Here is a 19,999-nt window from a genome sequence, read left to right as displayed (position 1 = left end):
AACAAAGGAAAGCCGAATGTTTGACGATCAATGGCGATTTGGGAAGATGTGCAATAGGGAACAGATGTTGTATCCGGATATTCATCCCAGTCCATCCCTATGCTGGCTGCCAGTTCCAGTTTATCCGAGTTGGACCCACACCAGCTGGCTTTTATCCAGATGCCAGACATTCGTCTAAGCAGGGGATGAGAAACTGCTGGGCATCTATGAGAAGTGACATATCTCATCTCACCAGAGTTACCACAGCCCAGACCTCTCCAGGCATGCCTGCAGCTTTCTGTGCGAGCTGTGCTGGGGGAAGGCAGCCAGGCACGGGCTCTCTGTCTTTGCCCACTGTCTGTGGACCTCAACAGCTTCAATGGTCTCTTCCTAGGCACAGATCTTTGCTCAGATGGGTGGCTGCTGCATTTTGTAGAGGGTGTCCCCAGAATGGTCAGGGTGGAGCTTAGCTGTCAGTCCATGAGCTTTGGTTTGCACAGAGCACCTTTGCTTCTGTAGCCCAGTGTTTTGCACGGCAGTGATAAGCACTCGTGTGGAGAGCTGCATTGCTTGTAAGCAGATTGTGTTTCCCAGCTGCAGGGAGTTTTATTGAAATTCCCTGATCATGACAAATTCTGCAGCTGCRCTGTTGCCTTTGAGAGGTTTGTTTTCTCTCTTGAAGAGGAGCCTCACCAAAAAATAAAATCCTCTGTCTGCCATGCTTTCCTTTCAAGCACATAATGTGTTTCCATCGCAATTTCCCCTTTCAGGAACACTYGTGTTCCGTGGCGGGAGAGGTGTCCGTGAGCGCTCTGTGCTCTTCCCTTCTGCAGGCAGGGGCAGGTGAGGGCAGRATGGCCTAGGGAGGGCTCTGGCAGAGACACGGCCCTTGTGACACTGCTTTTGGGTGGGGTGCTAAGGTTTAAGTTGTGTAGACTGCTGCACAACAGAAACGATGAGAGGAAGCCAAAAAAAGAGGGCAGAGACTGTCTGTAACAGAGAGTAGCTTCAGGCTTATTTGTTATGTTTCATTTGGTTGTTTTTGTTATTTTTCCAAACAAACCTCAGATCTCTTTTTCACTTAACCATGGAARTATTTGTTTGGACCTCAGTGTCAAAGCAAGCAGAAACTTTAAACTTAATAATTTTGTAAAAAAGCTATAGGGAAAATAGGAAATTGATTTCAACGCCACAAGTCCATCTTCTAACACCTTCATATTTGCATTTTTCCTCAGATCAAGGATAGAATCTAGCCTTGAATGGTCTGAGGAATTAAGCCCTCTTGTCTGAAGACAGTACAATGATGTTTCTTTTGCTTTTCTTAGCTTCCAAACTCCTGGCCCCACATTCGGAGCCCTTTGGCTCAGGTCCTCTGCCAGTTGTAGGTCCCATGAGCCGCTAGTGGTAGTGTAGTGTAGTGCTCAGTATGATGTTCATGGCCTTTCCCAGCAGGGTCACATCAGCAGAAAGCTGAGAAGTTCATGGAATGTTGTTTTGTTGCCAAAAGTGAGCTCTGTCGATCAAATGTCCCTCTTTGTAGCCAGCTTGAACACTGGTATATGCACCAGCTCCCTGGCTCTGTGTTCCGGCTGGACTCGCTTGCTGGGAAGGTTGTACCACTAAACCATGTCCCCACGTYCCATATCCACCCACCTTGGTCATTCATACTTAAAAGTACCCTTAGTTCTAGGTCATGTCAGTGTACAAATTTTTCAGAAGCACAAAGGACAATGTACAGGACCAGAGATGATAGTATCTTGTTGAATCTTACTTTACAGCTGTTACTAAAATTTGATTTTGTGATTTTATTGGTCTAGAGTGAATAGTGGTCAGCTTGACACCCAAGGTGAAGGCAGCCTAATGAGGAGTATATTTGAGCAGAMGGGGCGAAGTCAGAGGTATAGTTATCTCTGGTAATATTAGCATGCAATCCTTTTTTTTTTCTCCTTAAAATGTTTTTGCAGCAGAAWGTATCTGCTTTCAGCTTGTCAGCTTACTGCTGCAACCTTGAAAATATCTGCCAGTTTTAGTGAATGTTTCAGGTGGCTGTAATAGAAACTGTGCCTGCAGTGGGTCTGAGGAGGGTGTTGTCACCTGCCATGGTGGAAAAACAGTGCTTCAGGGTGGCAATTATAATTCTAGTCCCAGGAAGCCATGACCTGGATCTCTTGCATGGGTTCATGTGGCTGCACACATTAAAAAACCCCATAGTCTCCATTTAGCATCAAATGCAGCAGCCCAGGTGAAACATAGGTCACTGCATAGCTGTGCTTTGTTCTGCATGGGCTCAGTTCAAAATCTCACTCCTGTTTGAAACTCGTCTGGGAGGACACATGTAATTGCCTACAGGTTCATTTCTCCTTCTTGCTGACTGCTTCCAGCAGCCGTGTGTGACAGCAGGGAAATGCTCCATGACAAGAGGAGCCAGGCCAGTGCTGGCCATCAGGCCAGGGTGAATTGAACCTAGATTAACAGGACCTTTTCCAGCATGAGCTGGAAATGATTATAGGGTGCACTTTGTGAAGATCTCTCCTTAAGATTTAGTTTCTCTAGAGTAGCTTTCTCTTTATAAGTTCTCGATAAACTCAAAATTAATTGACCAATAGTAGATTATATCAAATGTAAATTATGTTTGACAGAAATTAATTTGGTTTCCTAGCAGAGTGTTCTTGAAGAAAGAAGAGAATAATTGTTGTTTTGTAAAACGGTGACAGGTAAGATGAGACTTTATTTTGGGAGCATTTCTGAGGTCAGCTAACGTGAAGATGTACTTTATCCAGAATCTTTATTGCTTTATTTATAAGTGTAGTGTCTCATAACTGGGATCAACTGTATTGTCCTTTCCTAGCAAAAAAATATGGATTTTAAGTGTGAGCATAGCTCTACATACATTTTTATTATTTGAAGACTTTTGGTTTCATGCTTATTTGGCTTTTATGCAAGTATTTGATATCACTATTTATTTTTTTATTTTAGTCAGTTTGTAGAGAATGTCTTAAAGGTATACCCCCAAATTCACAAATCTTACTATTCACTGGACATAGTATGAATGTTTTCTGTTTATGTATGATCTCACTGAAATTATATGRTAATGTTAAAGGTGATCKTTAGCAAAATCTGTTAGCAAGAACTTGAGAGAAACAGCTGTTGTATTTAAAATTAGCACATAAAGTGTCATTAAAATAATGATAGAGGTTCACGGAGTTGCATTCTAAGTGCTAATCATCCTATCTGGTGGWCGAGCTGACTGCTGTGCCTTGCTCCATGGTGCTTCATGGGTTTGGATGATTGGCCGAAATAATTTGGTAAAAGGCTGGAGGTGGTAGAATTAGGAGGACATATATGTGTAATGTGTAACATCTGCCTGATATCTGCCTGCTGAACACACCAACTAAATTAACATTTCCTTCTCCATCCTTGATCTTTGCCAGTGTCACTGTTAGGTGTAAAGTACTGTCCTCTCTAGGGTGTCATGAGGATTTTCAGTGTACTGGCTTGAACTGGCAGGGGAAGAAAAAATTACAATGGACTGGCAATAAGTTGTATGGGGAGCTAGCAAACTCCAAAYAGGGTTGGAGCTATTTTTGGCAAGCTAAAATGTCAACATGAAGGAATGATGATTCACTACAATTGTCCAGGGAAACTGTAATTATAATCATAATCCATAATGACTTTTCTCGTTTGTTTAACCAGGTTTTCATAAAGARACTAGGTCAGTCAAATCAGCACCCATACCTTTACAAATCTACACTACTCCTTTATCACTTACCTGCTCACATAAAAATAATTTTCCATCAAGCACTGGAAAAAACTAAAATTCGTGTAAGACTGGAGTTCAGTTGCAAAGAACGCATGAATGGTTGCAAAGTCTTCAAATACTAATTAGTGATTAGAAGTGAAATTAAGGTGATAAAGTTGGGCTTTTTTTAAATAGAAAGCCATTGCAATGGTGGTGTTCATAGCTCAGTGTCTGTATGCATGAATGGCTTGCAGCCTCTTTTCTTTCAGCACTTTGATGCACTTTAATCAACTTCTGTCTGTTTTAAAGTGTGTATGAGCAYGCAAAAAACCTTTGAAGAAAGGGATGGTAGCCCACGTCTCTGGCAATTTCAAAACAGATTGTGTGTTTATAACAAAATGCTGGACAATCTTTTATGGCCTTTCTATATCAAAGTGCTGCTATTCTGAAATTGGCATTGTTTTGTCTTGTAAATCACTACGTTGGAAACATTTATTTTTTTGAGCTTTATGAGAATAAATGTTACAATTTTTTTTAAAGAGACTAAAATGATGAATATCTCACTTCCAGTATCCAGTTTTTGATTCTTACATAGAAATTGGGTGTCAGACTTGCACATAGCCATGCTCACTGCAGTTTGCCAGGGTGTTCARTGGGAAGCTGCTGTAGTAGTGGCCTGTTTTCTTATAGCTGCATCTAGGACTGTTACATCAAGTGCCATATTTTAGAAATGCTTTTGGAAATGATGGCGTGTAGATTTGTAATGGATTTTTGCTTACTTTTCCTCACATTGTAAAACATAATATGATATCACCACACAGAAAAATGTATTAAATGTACATATTATGTAAATGTACATGTGTTGACTTTCACAATGCACTTAGAGAGCAAAAAGCCCTGCAAGTGCCTGAATATTGCAAAACCAGGGCAGGTAATTCCACTACAGGAGAGTAAATCCCAAATCAGGACAGCATCCAGCCCCTGTCTGAATCTAAAGCATTCTGCTAACTTTGAAATCCCACTGCCTTTTCATTTGGCTTTAATAGGAACAAATGATCCCTTAAATTGACATACTTTTTAAGAGCAGAATCTTAAGGAGAGTTATTGCTTTTACTATTGCTGTAGTAGCCAATCTGACTAAAATGAAAATATCCTGGCAATAACAATGAAGAGAGCAATCCTTTTGTGTTTAACTTTCTTGTTTTCAACTTCTGATTTAATTTGAATAAATCCATTAGAAAAGGATAGTGGGAACATTTTATTCTTTATCATAACCTCTATTGAAAATAACATCTTGAAATAACTTATATTGTTTGTATGAAACATTGCATATATATGGATCTTGGCATGGACTTGGGGAATAGACATTCTTTGATCTCTGTAATAATTTTATTTAACTTTTAATTAACTTTTTACATGCAAGTCTCAATRGACTTCCATACTGGAAGCAACGGGAGCAATTCTGAGGCTAACCCAGTCCATGAAAAGATCATGCTAGAGAGAAAGAAATGTACAAAACAATGGTGGTTAAAGCAGTAATTTCTCTGCGAAACCTTATGTTCACTTGGTTTTGTCTTTAAGTTGTCGTTGAAACTTCTTGTTTCATCCATATATTGCCACCAGTAGCCCTATCATTGTTACATATGCTTCTCTGCTAAGCAAAATATTAAAGAAAGTATCTGAACCAAAAATTCCTTCATGGTTGCAAAAGTATTAAGAGTTTTGTTTCCTGAACTTCGTACCTTATTTTCAGTTCTCACTCAGGTACCTTAAGCCGATGATGGTGACAGGAAATAAATACAGCTCTCAGAGCTCCCTTGTTTATTTGCCTCTCACAGGGAAAAGCATTAGCCTAGAGCAGAGGAGACAGTTTGGGAAGGAAAGCAGCAAAGCATTAGTTCCTGCTGTGAACTGGTGTCTTGGTGTTTCTTACCAAATCAGCTTCTCTGGTGGTTTCTGCATTGACCTTTTGCTATTCAGGGTAGGATCTCAAAGCCAAGGACTTTTAACCAAACTGCTTCAGTTGTACCTTGTAGTTAGCAAAGGAAATGTAACTTGTTAGAGGAGCTTGGGAGGCAATCAAGGAGTTGTGAAGTGGAATTAGTCTCTTCCCATTCATTCCCCCACATATTGTTAGTTCCTTTCTTTTCCCTGTGCAATCCAATATAGTTTGGTTTGGCTTTTCTCTCTGTCATCAATTTCTTGCATATATTTATTGTCTGTTGTGTTTTCTGTCAGACCTTATCTCCTATTTTTATTCCTCATCTCCTGTTCCATTCCTTCTGTATGTATGTCAAAATGTATTCACCCTGCAAAGGGAAGGAGTGTGGWCTCAAGGAAGCAACTCAAGGTCGCTGTGGGACATTTAAAAGCACAACTCTGTTGTTCAGCATCCCTCACTTCAGGTCTGACCTTATACAGGAGAATGAAGCATGGGAGCTGCTTTCACAGAGCTGTTGAGTGGAAGATCTTTTGACAGAGACCGAACAACAATTTTATTATAAACTCTGAGACAGAATGGGTTCAGAAAGCCTAAGGGTCAATACCCCCAGCTCAGCTGCCCTACAACTCCCTCAAGGACAAGTCTGCTTGGGTTTGTACTTTACATGGAAATGGCAGGTGACTGGCAGCTTTGAACACACATAAACCTCACAGACAATGAGCTTATTATTATTTATTCTCTTAAGGCAGGAAGACAAGAATAGTAATGGCATTTTTGTGGAGTATGGGAGACAAGGGGAAAGTGTTAGCAAGATATTTTATAAGCTTCACAAAGAATAATAAAAGTGAGTCCTGTATTATACAKAGTTAGAGTCGGGGTTTTTTGCTGGTAGACCACTTTAGGTGGGTTTTAATGTGTTTGTTTTTCAATGTGATTGATGGGAACCCAGGTTATTTTTAAAGTACATCTGCCTAGATCTTTAACTTAGAGCATGCAATCTTTCCCTCCTCCYGCCACCCCAATCCTCCCTGGCCTCCCTGCAACATTTTTGGACCAAACAGGTTCTACCTTTTTGTTCATTGCAAACTTTGCAACGGCTTCTTGCATTGCTGGGAGATCCTCCTGTTTGATGCTCATACAGCACATCCATCAATGGTTCTTGTTACCAGCCCATCCTCCACACCCTGCCTTGCTGGTGCTTCCACCCCCTTACCTGCTCATGGGTTCCTCTAGAATGCAGATGCCCTTTCTTCGTGGATCTGTCTCTCTTCCCCTTTCAAGGACTGCATCAGGGAACCTGAAAGCACATTGAGCTGGCACTGTCCATCAGAAGAGTCAGCAGACTTTTTCCACAGCCAATGGTTGTCCTAACTCCCGTTGGGAAATGTTTTCAGAAGCATTTACATTTCTAGCCAGCCAAAACCAGTACATATCTTCGAGCTTTTGTAAAAGCTGAAAGTCAAAATGTGTTGGCTGTGGAGAGCAGAAATTTGTGGTTTTTCAAGCTGTCAGGGCAGATGACAGTGCCTGTTAGTCTTAATGCATTTTTTCTTTGTTTAGCTACTTAGTGGTGTTGTACACCTTAATAACTAGATTGCAGTAGAGTAAAAGCATAATTTGTTCCTAAGGGCCTTTCAAGGGGTGTATCACAGTTATGTGTGATCTTTCAGGGCTTGACAGACCAAGGTTAAAAGCCACTGCCTTAATCAGCAATTCTAGTGAGTTTCAGTGGCTTGCTTTGCTGTTCTYACAGTCTAAGTGTGTTCAACTCAACTCTGACTCTGCAGCAAAGCACTTGATTTGTGCAATGTGGAAATCATARCTTGGAACAGTTGAATTTTTTAAATAGCAGTTATTTCTTGAAATCTTGAAGATCTTAAAGATCAAGTGTCTGCTATCATCTGTTAGACATTGAGCCCTGGTTATTGRTGTAGATACTGTTCTCTGTGTGTTCTTGTTGATTTGTTCAATAAAATTCCAGCTGTGCCTGTGGTTGTGTCTTCTGCTTGATAGGGGTGGTGTTGCCAGTTATATGGCTGCTTCCTGACGTGGTTAATAAGACGTTATTGTCACCTGGATTTCAAAGCTGCAGCAAGCAGTTGAAAGCATTTTGCTCCTTGCATTCATAGGAATGTTTCTCCCTTCCTTCTCAGTGGCAGTTTATGTGAATGTGTACTGCATTCTGCACCAGGCTCTCCTTTTAGAGACTTCAGATCATGAAGGWAATAGGAAATAGTGTCCCTGTGAAATAAAGATGTGGTCTATTTTTTTTGATTTCTTGTTTCAGAAGTTTAGTACAGATGTCTTCCATTGCCTGAATAGTGTGCAGATGTTAATATATTTAGTACTTGATTGGGTCTGAAGTCTTACACACCATGTTTTATTAATAGTTATATTCTACTCTGGCTTTTTAAATCAGCTTGGTTTCACTCACTCTTTCATTTTAAAAACCTGGTCAAGGCACAGGCTAGCCATGATAGAATGATCTGGACTCTGGCATTCATCATGCTGTTGCTCTGCCAAAACTAGGGCTTATTTGACCTTCAGACTATGGTCAGTCTGGAAGGTTTGAGCTTTTGCCTTAAACATCATGTTTCTGCAGAGTCCTTGAGCTGCATGAGGTTGATTTAACTTATTTTTAATACGTGTTATTTCATGTTATTTTCAATTGCTTTCTGCTGTCTATTTTGAAATTAGTTTATAAATTTTAAAAATCCATTGTTAAAATTAAACATGCATGCACATATGTATRCACATATCAGGATAGATCTGAAAATGCTGGCAGTGTGCTGGTAATATACAGAAAGATTTAATAAATGCATCACCATTACTGTAGAGTTGGGAGAAAAAGTTTAAATAGAATTTTCACACTATGAAAAAATTAAATCCATGTTTATTCTTCCCACAGTTGTGCAGTAAGTTAATGGTGTTGTTTTTAGAAGATTCAGAGCCAAAGACATTGTAAAGGTACAGCTGTGAATTCCTAAAAGAGAAGGAATCCTAGTTAAAAGGAGATTGGTGCATAGAAAGATGAAAAATCATTTGCCTGCTTCTTGAAGGTTGTGGGGGTATAATTTTTCATGTATGCCATACATTCATTTGTATCTATTTCTTTATTGCTATGTTTTCCACAGGGTTGCAAAAAGCTGATTCAGACATGGACTAAGTCGCATGTAGGCAAAGATGTGGGCAAGCAAATCTAATAATTACCATTTTAGAGAATTTGGGAATACTGCAGGCAGTGAACTGCTTGCCCTAAATAAGCTTTGAGATTAAATAGGACCCAGGAGACACTGGCAAATAAAGACTGTTTGACAGGTTAAAAGGCTTGYTGTAAAGAACCACATGCGTGGATAGATGGAGCACAGAAGGTGGCCTAGGCTTTATGTGAGCTTTAAGTAAGACAAATATGTATATATTGTTTTGTCAACTTGACATCTCTTTTGTTACTATGCTTTGTTCCCACTTCTAAAAGCACACAGCACTTTATTTAAAAAGACTCCTACTCTGTACTGTGTTCAAACTTGTCACATCTTCCAAAAACAATGAAGTTTTGCTGACAAGTGAACTTAGTCTAAATTATTGTGCAGTCTCCGTGGATATATTGAGTAAACTCTTCAGGGTAGGGGCTGAAAGTAGGACAGTATTTCACACAGCCATGAGGAARGTGCCAGGTTGATGGTCTGACTCCTGAAGGAAGTGCAGTCTGAAAGATCTGTTTTTCACTAAGCCTGAGTCGTGCCAATTKGAACTAATCTGTGTCATTTGGACTATAAATAGGAGGGACAACCCCCCTGGCATTCTGGTATAAATAAACTGATACTGGTATGATGTTTATGCAGCTCCTGATGGCAGGTCAGAATTATTCTGGGAATCAAATAAAGCTTGTTAGTGGGATTAAAAAGAATGACTATAATGCTGCTAATACATATGTTACAAAGATGGAAAGGATTCTTTACTCTTAACGTTGTTCACACTAGAGTTAAACTTGTGAGAATTTTTGCTTTAAAATTAAATGGGTACTCCACTAAATGAATGTCCTGGTCAGTGTGTACACTGTGCTTTGGTGACAAGGTCAGCCAGTGTTTGTGCTAAGTCATGCCCAGTAAGAAGAACTGGTGGGATCTGAGCCTAAAGCAGTAGGCTCAGTAATCTGTGGTTTCTGGAATGAACAGTATACGTTAGAGATATTCTTTATAAGATCTTCTGAAGAGTGAAAGAATGTTATTAGGAATAATAGAATGACTGTTAAAGCAAGGAAGGAAAATTGCAGACTGATGGAGGGAACTATTACCCAGCTGTGAGACCTGATGCATCCTGTGGAGCTGCTTCCAGAGGCAGGCGATGAAGATGTCATCACTAGAGACACTTACAGACACAAATAGGCTGAAAAACACATTATATAATTTACTGCAAATAGCATTAGTACAGTAGTGGAATCAAGGTGATATAACTAACCTCATGAAAAAAATTACCATTTCAAACTTCTTGTCTTTGAATATAGTGTTGTGACTTTGCTTATTCTTATTTTTCCKGGAGCAAACTAAACWCCTGTTTTCTAAACAGTTTAACATMTTTTACTTATTTTTAATGCAAGTTGAATGTCAGGCTCATTGGCTCAGCTGTTAACTTTTATCATTGGCCTCCTCCAGYACACCTGCAACCAGCTTCTGCTTTCCCTGACATGCAGTAGTAGAGAATTTCCGGGATGACATCCTGTCTTCCCCCAATCCCTGCCAGCTGTAATGCCAGCAGCAGCCTGGGCAGATGTTCCTGATCTGCTCTTTGTTGTGGTCTGCATACGTAGAAGATGGCAGGTAGCTTCCTGTCTTCTRCTACCTAATTTTCCAGCAGACTGTAGGGTAAGCCTCTACTGAGACTGGGCTGAAGAAGCACAGCCCCAGCTGATGCACGAAAACATTGCTGTTAAGATCTGCTGGTAGAGTAGAGGTGCCATGCGCAGCTCAGATGATGAGTATGTATTTCTCTTGTTTCGTTTTAACCACAAATGTAACTGCAGATCATACAGTAATATACATAACATACATAATATACATAATATACATAATATACATAATATACATAATATACAGTGAAATGCTGTCAGCCAGGAAGCCACAGTGAGGCACAGTGTCCCAGGGAGGCACAGTGGTGGGCAGCCACAGCAGTCAGGTGTATGGTGGCTTAGGTTCAGGGCATCATCCAGGATCCACGGGATATGGCTTGGCCCCTTATCAGCCACTGCTATTTTCCCAGCCCATCGGGGAATGGGTAGCTGAATCAAGGGTAGAGAATAAAAGGGGATACTAAGGTAATTGATGCATTTTTTAAGTTAATAGCTGTTTATAGAAGTGTTTTTCCATKATGTGTTCCATTAATGCCATCGGGTTTTCTGTCCCTCAGTCTCTGCCTTAGCTCAGGTCTTGCTCCTTTGCTGAACTCCCTTCTCTAGTAGCCTTGTTGAAAGTTTTATCATCTTGCTGGCATTGGTGTACTTCTGTCAAGATTGGCACAAATATTCTTGAGGGATGCTGATTTAGCATTTACCAGTGTTGAATAATGTAACTGAATTTATTGATTATTAAAACTTTGTAAAGAAAATAGTTTTCAATGCATTTTTTCACCAAAAAGCTAATGGATGGCGCTCTGGTACAATGCCAGCATGCGGCAGCGCATCAGAGCTACACGCATGCAAGAAGGAGAACAAAACCTTCCTGTGGACCAGGGTATTCAGGACAAAATTGAAACGTGAATATTTGGAAATGCCTCCKTTCACTGATATCAGTGTCACTTAGGAATTTCCTTTTAAATGAAAAGGTTTATAGCCCCATCCCCTAGAATAAGGTTTTCTGCAGAAGTTGTATGTACTGAAGAATCCCAGGCTGACTCAGAAATGAAGATCGTTTACATCCCCAGTTTCATCAACCTTTTTCATGCACTAGCCTTTTCAGTTCCTAGCTGCTCTGGTTAAGCCTCACACATATCACTTACGTGATGCCTGCATTATTTCCATAAACAATAAACATCAGCTCAAGACAATAAAGGGAAACTCATGTTGAATCTTAAAATTATGTAACAATTCAGTGATGATTCTGGTTTATGGCATTCGAGTTAATGCTTGATGCTGTATAAACAAAAAGACATATTTATCAGATTTGAAGTAGTTTGTGGTTGGGGTATTATTTAAATAGGATTACTTCTTTATTAGATAATCCACTGAAGTGAATTTCACTGTATGCTAATATCTCTTGAGACACGTTTTGAGCTTTCTGTTTTGAGATCCTGCATGTTTTAAATGGTCTTGGAAAGTTCTGCATTTTCATGAGCAAAATAGCTTGGGAGGAGATCAGCATACTTAGTCACTTAGGAAACAGGGCATTTCCATTCAGGTGCCTAAGCACAGGCTTAGGAAATTAACTTTGCACAGGCAAACTTGGAGGATATTCAGATCATTTTTCAAACAGTCAAGTTTGCTGAGGTATTGTAAATATCAATAGGAAATGGATTCACAGTTATGCATAATTACAGTACTCTACTTCTCTTGCTTCTAGATTAAAACTGAGCTGCTACTGTAATAAGTAACCATATAATTCAGGAAAAAGAGAATTAAATTTACATAAAGTATAATAAAATTGAATAAATTTTCACTTTAGAGAGACAACACAGTTATTCATTGGTACTGTAACTGGTAAAATTAAGTTTCTAAGAAAACCAGAGACATGTCTGCTAAATGTGGAAAAGAAAATTACCAGAGGAGCTGTTCTAACTCTTCCTTCTTATAATTTTTCCATGTCACACACACCAACAAATGTTACTTATGGAAGCATTTGAAACCCTATGTTTTCTTAATAAAGGCTGCTGGAGAGCGCTGAGTACACAATTTGATAAGAAAGGATTAAGATTAAATACATCTGTATTTGTCCTACTTCATTAATGACTACTTTACATGCAACGCTTAGAAAATTTTATATAGTTCTCAGCCCTGCTTCACAGAGCAGCATTTCCATTTCAAGACTCAAGTCTCACTGGAGGTGACTGAAACCATAGCTCTGAAATGAATTTGAAAAATTATTATTCCTTTGAACCAGTAGGGAGAAATTAATGCTTTCTTTCATGGTTGGAGCTTCCATAACACATGAGAAAGGGTTAGCATATGGGCAGATCAAATGGTTGACATTTTGTTGTTTCATGAAGCATATGCATTCAAAATCTGTACATTAAACATCCGGTGAAAAGGGCTAAGACAATTTTGTCTCTTTTTTCCACAGTTTGTAGTCCCTTACACTGACACAGCTGTAGCGACGTTGTAGTAACCATGAATATTCCAGGATGTTAATTTTTCTCTAAACATTAGCATTATTAAAAGCAAATCTTATAAAAACATCCTCCTTTCCCAGGAAAAATATATTCTCTGAGGTATTTTTTTCATTTTTGTTATAAGAGTAAGCAAGCAAGACTGAATGATTGTGTAGCTGGGAGTTGGGGTGCTCTCTGGGAATGAGAGTGGGCTTCAAGTCCCTGCTCCGGTGTTTCAGCTTTCTTACAGAATGGAAGATCTTTAACAGAAAGCTCTGAGTTTAGAATAGAGTAAGTTTCTGCAGGAATGGTCCTAAAAGTTATACTAAGACTCTTTGTAAGCCTTCCTCAACTTCAGGGTTTCTATAAACCACAGGCATCGGTGGATATGTTTTTATTTTTATCTGTAAAAGCCTCTAGCTGCAAGCAGTGGAGATAACCAAGAATGCTGGAGCTCAGCGTTTGCCAACTGTCACTGGTATGATAYTGTGCAAAGAAAACACGCTTTTAGATAATGCTGAGCTTTATGCCATTTAAAGATAAAATTCCAGATGGGTTTCAGATACAGGAAGTATGAGAACCTATGGTATTTTGTGCTGTGCTGGCAGGATTAATGAAAATTTGTTGCTTTTAGTGAAAAATATTCTTTATAAAGTCAAGGAGTAGCAAATTTCAGTGAATAAAATATTACAGATCTAGGAATGCCTGAACTAACAACTGTGCCTCTGGTGCTTTTATATTTTGAGGAACTAATCTTGGGGATGTTTTCTCAGTTGCAAACAATCSTGTTGACAGTCTGTGGTGTTGGCAGTCTCTACCTCTGTACAGATATGCGATTCTCTGCTTGTCTGAGGTGCACGCTATCCCAAACAGTGCGAACAACAACACGTGAAGTTGACTTTACTCCTGTTCACTGAGACAGCTGGAGGTTAGCCAGCTGAAGATGCAGTGGGCTTCTTTGAGGAGACTTGGAACTTAGTTGATGATTCTTCACAGAGGGGAACATTTGAGAAACACCTCAGATTTCACTTGTTTGGGTTCTGAAGTCTACYTGGGACCTACATGGTCATACTTCAAAACAGTGTAAATTCATTTCTTCCTTGGCCAAAGAATGGCTTATTCTGTGGTGAGACGGAAGTAAAGCTGTTGGGGAATGAGAATGAAAAACTGAAAAATGAAAACGGTTCTCCCTCCTAATGCTTTCGTATCTACTGTTGAAAAAAATCGAAATATTAGAAAATTCTCATGTTTGAAATTCCTCATATACAAATTTGATGCCACATTATTTTCCCTGCTCTCTCTAATGCAGTTTTACAGAAGAAAAGCAGGTGCAAATGGTGATACAGAGCTGAGAACAAGCAGTTTTGTTGGAGAGACAGGGTACCACAGTGAGGCATCTTCACCTTGCCGCTACATGTAGGAGAGGCAAAGTGACAGCCATGGAGCTGTTCAGGAGCTGTTCCCAGAGGGGTGGGCAGAAGCTTCCCCTTCATATCAAACAGGATCAGCAGTGTTTATTCACCTTCCGGGGCCACCTGGTGCCGCCCAGGATTTGGACACATTTACTGGGCTCAGCAGTTATTGCAAGGACGTGTGGCAGCAGCAAAGGAAACATCCTCTKAATTCCTTCTGGAGACTGAAGGAGGGAGTGCCCTTAGGCTTTACCACATCTGTGAACAACRCTCTTGTGTCAATAGCTTTCAAGGCCCCCAGGAGAGACACGAGAATGGTTCAGCGGTCATAAACTGCCTGAAACGTTGGATGTCTAGACCTGACTGTTGAAGCATCTTTAGGCTTTCCTTTTATTCCCTCTTATGTGCCCCCAGTTGGTATCCTTCAAAGGATATTAGACTAAATACAGCAAATATCAAAGATTTCATATGTCATTTTGCTGACACAGTACTAAGCACTTTAGATGTATATCTGTACACATTGCCCAGTGTATAATCTTTCTGGGGTTACACTACTGTTCTTTGTTGCAGTGTTCAGAGCCTTTAGTCTTGGACAGATGCCCCACCCCGGTATAGTAAGAGCAATGCAAAGTGATATAAATGGGTCACAGCGTGGTCCTTAACTCAAAGAGTGAATCATTCTTTTTTCTTTATATATTTCTTTATATTTGTACAGGATAGAGATGCCGCTAGGTTAAAAATAGGGAGGAAAGTGCAAAAAGCTGTTTATCTACCACACAAGCAAAAGACAATTAGCCTACAGTAATAGCTGTAAGCAGTAGGAGTACTTGCCTCCTCACTTGATCATTATCTTTGTAGTCTTTAATGGTATGCAGGGCTTTCAAAGGGTGATGTGMAAGCTACTGTTACTGGTGTTTGGGGCTGTTTCATGAGGACAAGTAAAAGGAGAAGACAAAAAGGTAATTTTGCTTTGCTGGTTAAGAATCCTAATAATCTGCAAGGTGTCACCTCTGAGATTATCACTTGTGTTCTGCCAAGAAGGAGTGAATTAACACAGTATCCATCTTTCACTGTTGCACATTTACAACTGTAAGAAACATGCAAAGTATAAATTTGGGTGGAAAATGACCCCTGCCTCTTAACAGCCTAAGAGGGCTGGTTTCCTGTAGTCACTGAGTGAAGAGATCTGCTAGCGTAGTTGACACCTTCATATGACCTAGTGATTTGCTGACATTGTTTACTCTGATTTGTCTGATTTTTTTTAGCCAGAGGGAATTACAAGTGGGAAAAAAAAAAAAAAAACAAAAAAAGCCAGCTGTGTATCAAAAGGAGTCTAGCTGGGATGGGTCTAGCTAAGCTGGTAGGGAATGTGGCCACCTGTGGAGCAATTCCTTCAGRCAAGAACTGGTGCTCGGTGTGGCAGGGTGTGCAGCTATGTGTTCCATTTTTGTGCTTTGGGGTGATGCAGTTGGGCCTGTGAATCCTTTATGGACTGTGGCTTTCTCCCTGCTGATGAAATGCTGTTATTAGGGGTGCAAACCAGTGAGATTAGTGCTTCTGAGTCTAGCCTGTTTCTTCCTCTACTTTGTATGTGTGATGTCTTAAAATATATCACAGCCTTTCCTGATACTGGGTTATTATCTTCTGTTTGGAGGGGGAGTGCTTCATATCCTTTTGCTCCTTTGCTTTTTTGGTGTGTTGACTTGCTGAATTGAGTTTCATCTCCAAGTCTATCAGTGCTGGTAATAGAAAATTCTCCTACCAATTCCCCTACACACTGCTGTCATAAGACATTTTCACATTTTTTTACAACCCTCCCTGCTCACGATAGAATGGATGAAGGCATCAAGAAATTTTAATTTGATGATAAATTCTTGTGGCCACACAAGAATATCTTGTTGATAGATACAGATTTTTTTTTCCTTTGGGGCACCATGAATGGTGTCTGACATTGCAGGGCCCTCAGGACTTCCTTATCACTCTAGTTACTTTATTCTTTAGGGTGATGTCTATTTCTGCAACTGTCTGATCTTTATATTGCTTTCCTGTCTCAATTAAGCATCTCAATAAGAATTCTTTCTACAGTTGGTTGTGTTTGTTTTCCTTTGCTCCTTGGAATCCTTTACACCTATTTCTTGTTATGTTTCAGTCTGATTTTACTGGGCGCTGGGAGAAAAAGGGCATTGGAAGAAAATTCTTTCCAGTTCTGGGAACAGCTTGCCACCAATTTTATTGTTCTTTCCCAATAATAATAGGACGTATTGAATGTGCTCTCCCCTCCCTTCACCGGTGTTGTTAACCAGAAAGATTTGCAGGCTCATCCTGTGCTCTGAGCTCAGAATAATCACAGGTACTCCTAGTCCAGTGCAACTTTGGGAAAATCTTCTGCCAGCATGAGTGTGGAGCTGATTTACTCATTTGCTCGCTGACAAAGATTTGGTGRAAAAGGCCTAGTTGTGAAAATTCTTCTTTCCTTTTTTCCCCTCTCTCAGTGTGATGACAGTAATTTGTATGTACAAAATCTGACTAGGAAAGGACTGTTCTGTAAATTTATGGATTTTGCATAAGTAGGGCATACATTCAAATAGGGCCCAGAAGTCATCACTATCCATCAGTTCTAGAGAAACTGTATTATGTTTCCTGCCCCCTTTTTAGTAGAAAAATGCATGTCTCACACTATCTGCTGTCATATTCAGCAACAACAATGAAGTAGTAATGGATGGGACATACAAGCCTCATCCTCAATTCCTTTATCTTAAGCCTTGTTTTGAGCCTTGTCTTGAGTTTGAGCTCAGTGGTGTCTCTTCTCTGAAAGAAAAAAAGATAAATGCTACTTCCTTCAGAAGCTTTAGTTCAGTCTTACTGTAGTTTTTTTAATGAAGGGGTGCATATTCCACACATGCARTAATCCTAGCTTTTCCACTTACCTCAAATGGAAGAATAAGACTTTACATACCTTTTTCTTAAATGGTGTACCTGGATCTATGTTAATGTTTTTTTCCATGCTTCTCTGTTTCCTGTGGCTGGCAGCTCTATTTTCGTGGAGTGTTTGCTAGCATGTAGTATAATCTTGGCTGTTGTGGTATTTTACCAATACCTATTCTTCACTAGTTGCTGTATTTTCATTAAGTTTTGCGGCTGTAAATCATACTTTTGCCTTTTCCTTTTCTTCCTTTTTAATGAATTTAAGCTTTTTGTTGTTGCATCTGCCTAACAGTATCAGACTTCATTACAGAAGTTCTGGTTTTGAAAGATAACCAGCTCTTTCAGTCATTTCTTTGAGACCTGGTTTTAAATGAAATTATGCTGACCAAACCCTTATCTCACTGGTATAAAAATGGACTGCTGTCTTTGATGCAAGTTTCTAAAGGAGCTTGAGACSTTGCAAGATGCAAAGAGTGCAATCAGCAAAGGAGGATTATGTTGTCAAGAGTGTCAACTGAAAAGATGGTTCTCCAGAAAAAGTTTATATGGTTCTGCTTGATCTGAGGATGCTRTAACAGATAATGTAGTCTTTGATTCCTCTACTCATTGATCAGTATTTAAGGATGTATTCATGCACGTGCTACAAATGCATCAGTCATTTGCAACCTGAAGGAAAATATGCAAACAGAAAGATTTGTAGCACTTTAAAGTCTTTGAGCACTCAGTTAAAGGGAAAGCAAGGCAGAAGCCTTATTTCTTCTGATTCCTTTCTTTTGATTGAAATAAGAAATGCATATACTGTTTCTTCTCTCTTATTTACATTTCTTTCCTGCACTTACAGCTTGTCCTTTTTTTAAGCTACAATATACTTGATTTTTTCTTTACCATGCTTCTGCTCTTAAGGGGGATGTAGAATTGACTCACTTTGTGCCTGATGCTGTCCCTAATTGGTGACTCATCTGCTCATCCCACCATTCGTGGACTTTCATTCACTGAAGTTGATCAGTAGGTATTCCATGTAGCCTCCTATTTAGACACAGACAGGTCCAGTGCTATTCTTTGGGCACAAAAGTGCCTGGCCTGTTTGGCAGCAGCTTTCTGGTGTTTTCCCCAATCAGTTGTTGCAAAAGAAAAGGAACCACCCACTGACAGATCCTGAAGGAAAGGAGTGCATCTTTCCAGCCAGAACACTTCTGGACGCCTTTTACTTGTTATCAGGGGTAGTACCTCTGTCACTCAAGTCTTAGACATGTGAAGCTTCTAAACATGAGAAAAGGGAAATTTCCATCATTAAGTTAAACCTGAAAACATCTTTGTGTATCAGGCGTGTCATCAATATGTATTATCTCCAATTTGAGTTTTACCGTATCCTTTTCAGCTCTCCTATTCAGAGCCTTTGTCATCAAGTCTAAAGATGACATTGAGCATTGTGTCAGCATTCAGCCATTCTCATCTGGCTCACAGCATCTCTTGTGATCTGCACTGCTAGTTCACACAGTATTTGGATAAAAAATTATGTTGTTTTTAACATTATGTTTAACAGTAACTGGAGGTGTTGCTTGTTTCCRTTTAGATGAGAGTCCTTACACAAAATCTGCAAACCAGGCAAAGGCACCTGATGGAGCACTGTCTGTGAGGAGACAGAGTATTCCAGGTAAGACTTGCTTTGCTTTTTGTAACACCTAAATTGTTTTTGACCAGCAAGGTAATACTAATCAAAATTGAACTGGTTATAAAAAGCAAATGTATTATTACAGTTGCTACCAAGCAACTTTATAAAGAAGGTTCCATGGGAGCTGTAAGGAGTTCCCACAGTTAGGTTGACTCAAACTTTTGCTGTGAAGAACATCCACATATCTCTGTCTTTTACAGCAGATTTGAGACACTGAGCGCAACAACCTTTTCATCACAGGCTCATGTATTTTCAGGCCCCTCTGAAATCCGTTCTTTGGTATCTGGTTTTGATAATAGAAGGAGATTGGCTCGTATCTTCCACTACTRATCAGCCAGGCTCAGAAGTCTAACAGAGAAACATTGTCAGAGTTCTTGTCTTCATGTGATTTTCTGCCATGTGTAAAATCCCTTGTCCATCCTTGCCTTTTGTGCCATCGCATCGCACAAAGCTGTACCTTTAGATCGATGGTTAGTTAAAATAAGTGATCTTTGAACTTGTGTCTCTTTTAATTACTTCAGACACCTCTGATATACATTCAAGTTTGACATACATACTATGCATCAATCTGAAGGGATTTTCACCTCGAGTAATAGTTTAGAGACCTTGTAATGGAAACAAATGAATGCTGACAAAGGTTGCACTCAAGCGGAATTACTGATGTCTCCATTCTCACCTCAAGCACAGTAACCTCTGACTCGAAGGGAAGATGCATTGCCATAGAAATCAGAAACTGTAAGGTCGTGTCACCCACCTTCTAATGACTAATGTTAATATTGCCTGTGCTCTGTGGCCGCCTTATTGAACAAAAGACACACAGCCCACAGGGAGTCTGTGCATGGGGGATGGAGCTCAGACCTTTACCTCTGCTAGGCTCAGATCTCATCCCAATAGCTGTGGCAAGCAGCCAAAGCACACTTTGTGGCTGTTTTGTGTATATGTTTCTATGTGTGAGAGAAAGCAAGCTCGCTAAATTACTGCTGCTTATAATGAGCATTTTTATTCTTTCTTTGAAAACATCCTAGTGATTTAAA

The 19,999-nt window shown here is 39.8% G+C and overlaps 1 protein-coding gene across 4 annotated transcripts in view; it reads left to right on the top strand.

Moving 5' to 3' along the window:
* Window positions 1-19,999, top strand: part of GRIP1 (glutamate receptor interacting protein 1) — a 312,647-nt gene that overhangs the window by 189,947 nt on the left and 102,701 nt on the right. For all 4 annotated transcript variants that reach the window (XM_057377277.1, XM_057377269.1, XM_057377287.1 and 1 more), the window contains exon 2: window positions 18,867-18,947. In XM_057377277.1, coding sequence (XP_057233260.1) covers window positions 18,867-18,947 — 81 coding nt within the window. The remainder of the gene's footprint in view (window positions 1-18,866; window positions 18,948-19,999) is intronic.

Source organism: Malurus melanocephalus, unplaced genomic scaffold (assembly GCF_030028575.1).
Source record: "Malurus melanocephalus ecotype Western Australia unplaced genomic scaffold, MMel_1.1 scaffold_10, whole genome shotgun sequence".
NCBI classification, from domain to species: Eukaryota; Metazoa; Chordata; class Aves; order Passeriformes; family Maluridae; genus Malurus; species Malurus melanocephalus.
The sequence above is the reverse complement of the archived record's forward strand: the minus strand, read 5'-3'. Positions and strand labels throughout refer to the sequence as shown.